This window comes from Vigna unguiculata, chromosome 9, assembly GCF_037176805.1.
Source record: "Vigna unguiculata cultivar grain cowpea cultivar isolate G323 ecotype 2 chromosome 9, ASM3717680v1, whole genome shotgun sequence".
NCBI lineage: Eukaryota > Viridiplantae > Streptophyta > Magnoliopsida > Fabales > Fabaceae > Vigna > Vigna unguiculata.
The window spans coordinates 27,740,618-27,744,423 of record NC_140800.1 but is presented as its reverse complement, the minus strand read 5'-3'; the positions used below and the strand labels follow the sequence as shown (position 1 = coordinate 27,744,423).

The 3,806-nt window shown below is 30.6% G+C and overlaps 1 protein-coding gene across 1 annotated transcript; it reads right to left on the bottom strand.

The window, feature by feature from the left end:
* Positions 1–452: 452 nt before the first annotated feature.
* LOC146883841 (QWRF motif-containing protein 3-like) lies at positions 453–2,982 on the bottom strand. Its single transcript, XM_085666108.1, has 6 exons — positions 2,485–2,982; positions 2,192–2,311; positions 1,931–2,047; positions 1,766–1,855; positions 1,572–1,679; positions 453–1,027 (listed from the first exon to the last, which is right to left on the bottom strand). The coding sequence occupies exons 1-6, from the start codon at positions 2,806–2,808 to the stop codon at positions 980–982; spliced, it is 807 nt and encodes a 268-aa protein (XP_085522234.1). The 5' UTR covers positions 2,809–2,982; the 3' UTR covers positions 453–979.
* Between the last annotated feature and the right edge of the window lie 824 nt (positions 2,983–3,806).

Below are 3,806 nucleotides of genomic sequence, written 5' to 3'. Positions count from 1 at the left end.
ATAACATGCTGGCGTGATGTATGTATAATTGACTGTGAAAGAGTATATGATTGCATGATAATACTATTTTATTTGCTCTAGCTTACCCTTGCTTGTTTGATTGCTTTGCATGTTGTTCTTCTACTTTTGCGATGATCATCAATTTATTGATGGGAGCAGATGTGAGAGGTACTCGAGGTCAACAGGGAAGAGATGATTCCGCTGCATAGTCTACATGGGTTGGACTTCATGTTTTATTTGGGCTTTTCTTTAGGGCTATGGCCCATGTACGCTTTGCTCTTTAGTATTCTATTAACTTTCGTTAAGTCCTTGGATTCTTGGTTGTATATGGCATCATGGTGTGCCTTAGTTTCTCCTAGCATTTTTAGATATTGTAAGGAGTAACGTTTATACTCCAAGACTTGTCTCTAAATTTCTATCTGTGTGACATTTCATTTAAATTAAAGTTATTATTTAAATGTGGTGTTACAGCTTTAGTCATTTTAATAATTTATTTTATCACACTCCTGATAAAGAGCTAAACTGAATCAAACCACTCACTTTTAGTAACAGTTCAATTCAAAGTACACATTTTTGTTTTCAAAAAGTGGTTTGGTTTGTGACTTCTTCACAACTTTATTCATGCCACATGAGATGCGATCACATGTTATAACCTAAGTTTACGTAACCAGAGAATAGTTTATCTGTTTTCTCTCTGTGTTAGAAATTTGAAAACTGATAGACAAGAATAGATGCTACCTAATAAAAGCAAGACATAAAACAATGAAAGTATCGAACCCAAAGATGTTTTTCAATTTCACGAGCCTTTATGTAAGTGAACAGATACTATGTTAGCTGACTTTATATACAAGGGCTTCTTTCCCATTGAATTTTGTTTCCATGTAGATAAATGGTATTTCGTAATTTTGCTGTCTACTATTTACATTATTACTTCTCAAATCATCTCTCACATTATTTGCAGCTTTGAATATCTTCCTTTTCAAGAATTAAGTTGAATAAGACTGCACCTCAGATTGCTTTCTTCAAGCTTTCACCCCATAATGAAAATCAATAAAAAAAATTACATATATATATATATATATATATATATATATATATATATATTATCAAAATAAATTGATAAGATAATAAAAATATAAATGAGTTAAATATGTTTTTAGTCCTTGAGCTTAAAGTGAAATTATAATTTGTTTTTGTATGAAACTTTAATAAACTTTGGTTCCCAAACTTTAGAAATGAATAGATATAATCATTTTAATCCAATTACGTTAAATTATTTTTACGTGTCAAACACAATTCATGTTAGTATTTGAGTTGTTTACAATGTTTGACATATTCTTGCTTCATTTCAATTTTGAAACGCGTTTGAAACGTCAAAACAAATTAGCTTAATTAAGTTAAAAGGACTATATCTATTTATTTTTAGAGTTCAAGGACTAAAATTTATCAAAGTTTTCATAGAGAAAAATTCCAATTTCAAGTCAAAGTTTAGGAACTAAAAACATATTTAACTCTGAAAACATCATTAAAAAGTGATTATCAAAAGAATAGCTAAAACAACATTAAGCTACCTGAAGGAGACACATGGTGTGAAAGATATCATTGAATTCTTGTAAGAGAAACTTTTCCTGTACAACAACTTTTGCTAATTCTGATAGCAATCCAGCAATCCCGTCAGCCTGATTATGAAGAAATTTTAACTTTATTTTCAATTTTAACTTCTCACCATATAATAACAAGATTAATACACTGTTATCAAACATACCAAGGGTAAATAAGTATACAACAATGAAATCATGGAATTTGTTAGATTCAATGCACGCTTCTCATAATCAGATGTTGATTTCAAATCCACCTGTAAACAACACAATAACACGAATTCTGTAAATGCAATTTTTTTTTTTATAATAAAAGTCTTCAATTAACTTACCTTTGCACCTTCCAAAAGATGAACTCTGCATGCAACAGAATACAAACATTCTTGCAATAATGTGATTGCAGCTACATATTTCTTTTTCATAGTTCTCCATGTTTTCAATAGCTTCATCTACCAACACATATCACACACCAACAATGAGAGAATTGAATCTCTAAAACCACAACAGCATAATGTAGATGCACATCTCAATTACAATTCATTTCAATCAATTCAATCATAACTAAATGAGATACACATACACTCTAAACTCACTTGAGATTGTAGTATACCCTCTAGTTTCATCTCAAGCTTCTCTCTCTCAATCTCTATCTTCGTTAGTACTAGCGAATATCGCAGTTTGGCTTGACTATTCAAAGCACATATGAAATTTCCCTGAACACAAAACAATTCACAACAAAATTGTTAATCTCACATAATAGTATGCGTTTGAATGGTCTAAAGGTTTTCACATTGTCATTCAATTACTAGGTCTAAATTTGTTGATCTTTACAATAATTCTGGTAAAAGTTATACTTCACAACTCTCTTTTTTTATCGAATCATTACCCAAACTTTATGGAAAATGGTATGATTCACAGCACAAGCTCTTGCATTTGCAAATCGCCATTGGATGAAATGATTGTCAAGCAAACGTAGTAGATGAACCAACTCAACATTTAAAGGTTTCTTGTGTTTGAAGATATCAATGCCCTTGCTCACAATCTTTTCCACACTTTTGGGTTGAGGTGCCCTCAAGCTAATGTGGCTATGAGACAATGCCCAGTGAGACTTGGAACTCACATACCCAAGAACAGAATTATTAGCTTTCTTCACCGCTTTGTGCGTCTTCGCGACCCATGAGTTGTGAGAATCTCCCTCTTTTGTTCCCATGTATTTAGAAAAAACCTTCGTACCTTCTCTCGAAATCCATGTTCTTGCTAGATAATGTGGTATCTGAATATTAATCAATTGAGTTTTTTCAGAATAATGAGTCTTTTATAAGCAATATGAGAATCATGTTTCTTCATTTCATCATCTTCTTCGAAGCCATTGATATTGCTTCTTAACTCCTTGCAACTCCTTTTTGTAAATCATGTTTCTGATAATGGATTATTTGTTCACTTTTTCTCAGCCTTTCGTCCTTTTTGTGATTGTCCAAGAATGACGGAAATTTAGTTCTTAATTTTAAAAAAAATATCAACTTTAACTCTCACCATCATTCATTATAATTCTTTTTATATTTTTTCATACCATTTTGTAAAACGGGTCTTGTAAAGTGGAATTCAATGTTTATTGTCCCTAATTACTAAATTATTATTAGGATAGTCGTAATTTATTTTATACATATTTTTTCTTTTTCACATAAAAATATATTTAGTTAAATGGTCTTATATTATTTAAAATCATTATTTAATAGTTGAATAACTTTTAATAGTATTATTGAAAAATTAATTTTTTATCAGTTTTTTAAAATACAGTGTCACGAGTATTATTGAAGGATGCAACCAAAATATGTAATAAGAGAAAATCAATCATTTTAATTCTTCCCTTCTTAGCTTCTTCTATTGGATAATAGAGAAGTCTTTCCTTCGTGTTTTGTTTTCTTGTCCTACGAGGAGTCTTGCTTGATCTTTCATAATATATTAACTCTATTCGGTATATATATATATATATATATATATATATATATATATATTTTAAAGAATGTGCTCGTTGTGGTACTTAACCCATCACATTAATGCGCAAGCTGACGACAACCATATGCAACCTATATAGTTTTATGTTCAATCATTTCGAGTAACACTTGCATCCTATGTCTTATCGTGACTGTTGGTCCAGAGTTAGTCCATGCTTATTTCCCAAATACCTTCATTGTTTCTTCTCCGTGA

What these genes read in the sequence shown, in the direction of transcription:
- LOC146883841 (XM_085666108.1), bottom strand. Translation starts at nt 2,808, where the DNA reads ATGGGAACAAAAGAGGGAGATTCTCACAACTCATGGGTCGCGAAGACG. An exon ending in AGGGTATACTACAATCTCAA is followed by an intron (nt 2,048 to 2,191) that starts GTGAGTTTAGAG and finishes ATGTGTTGGTAG; the next exon opens with ATGAAGCTATTGAAAACATG. An exon ending in ACACCATGTGTCTCCTTCAG is followed by an intron (nt 1,028 to 1,571) that starts GTAGCTTAATGT and finishes ATGGGGTGAAAG; the next exon opens with CTTGAAGAAAGCAATCTGAG.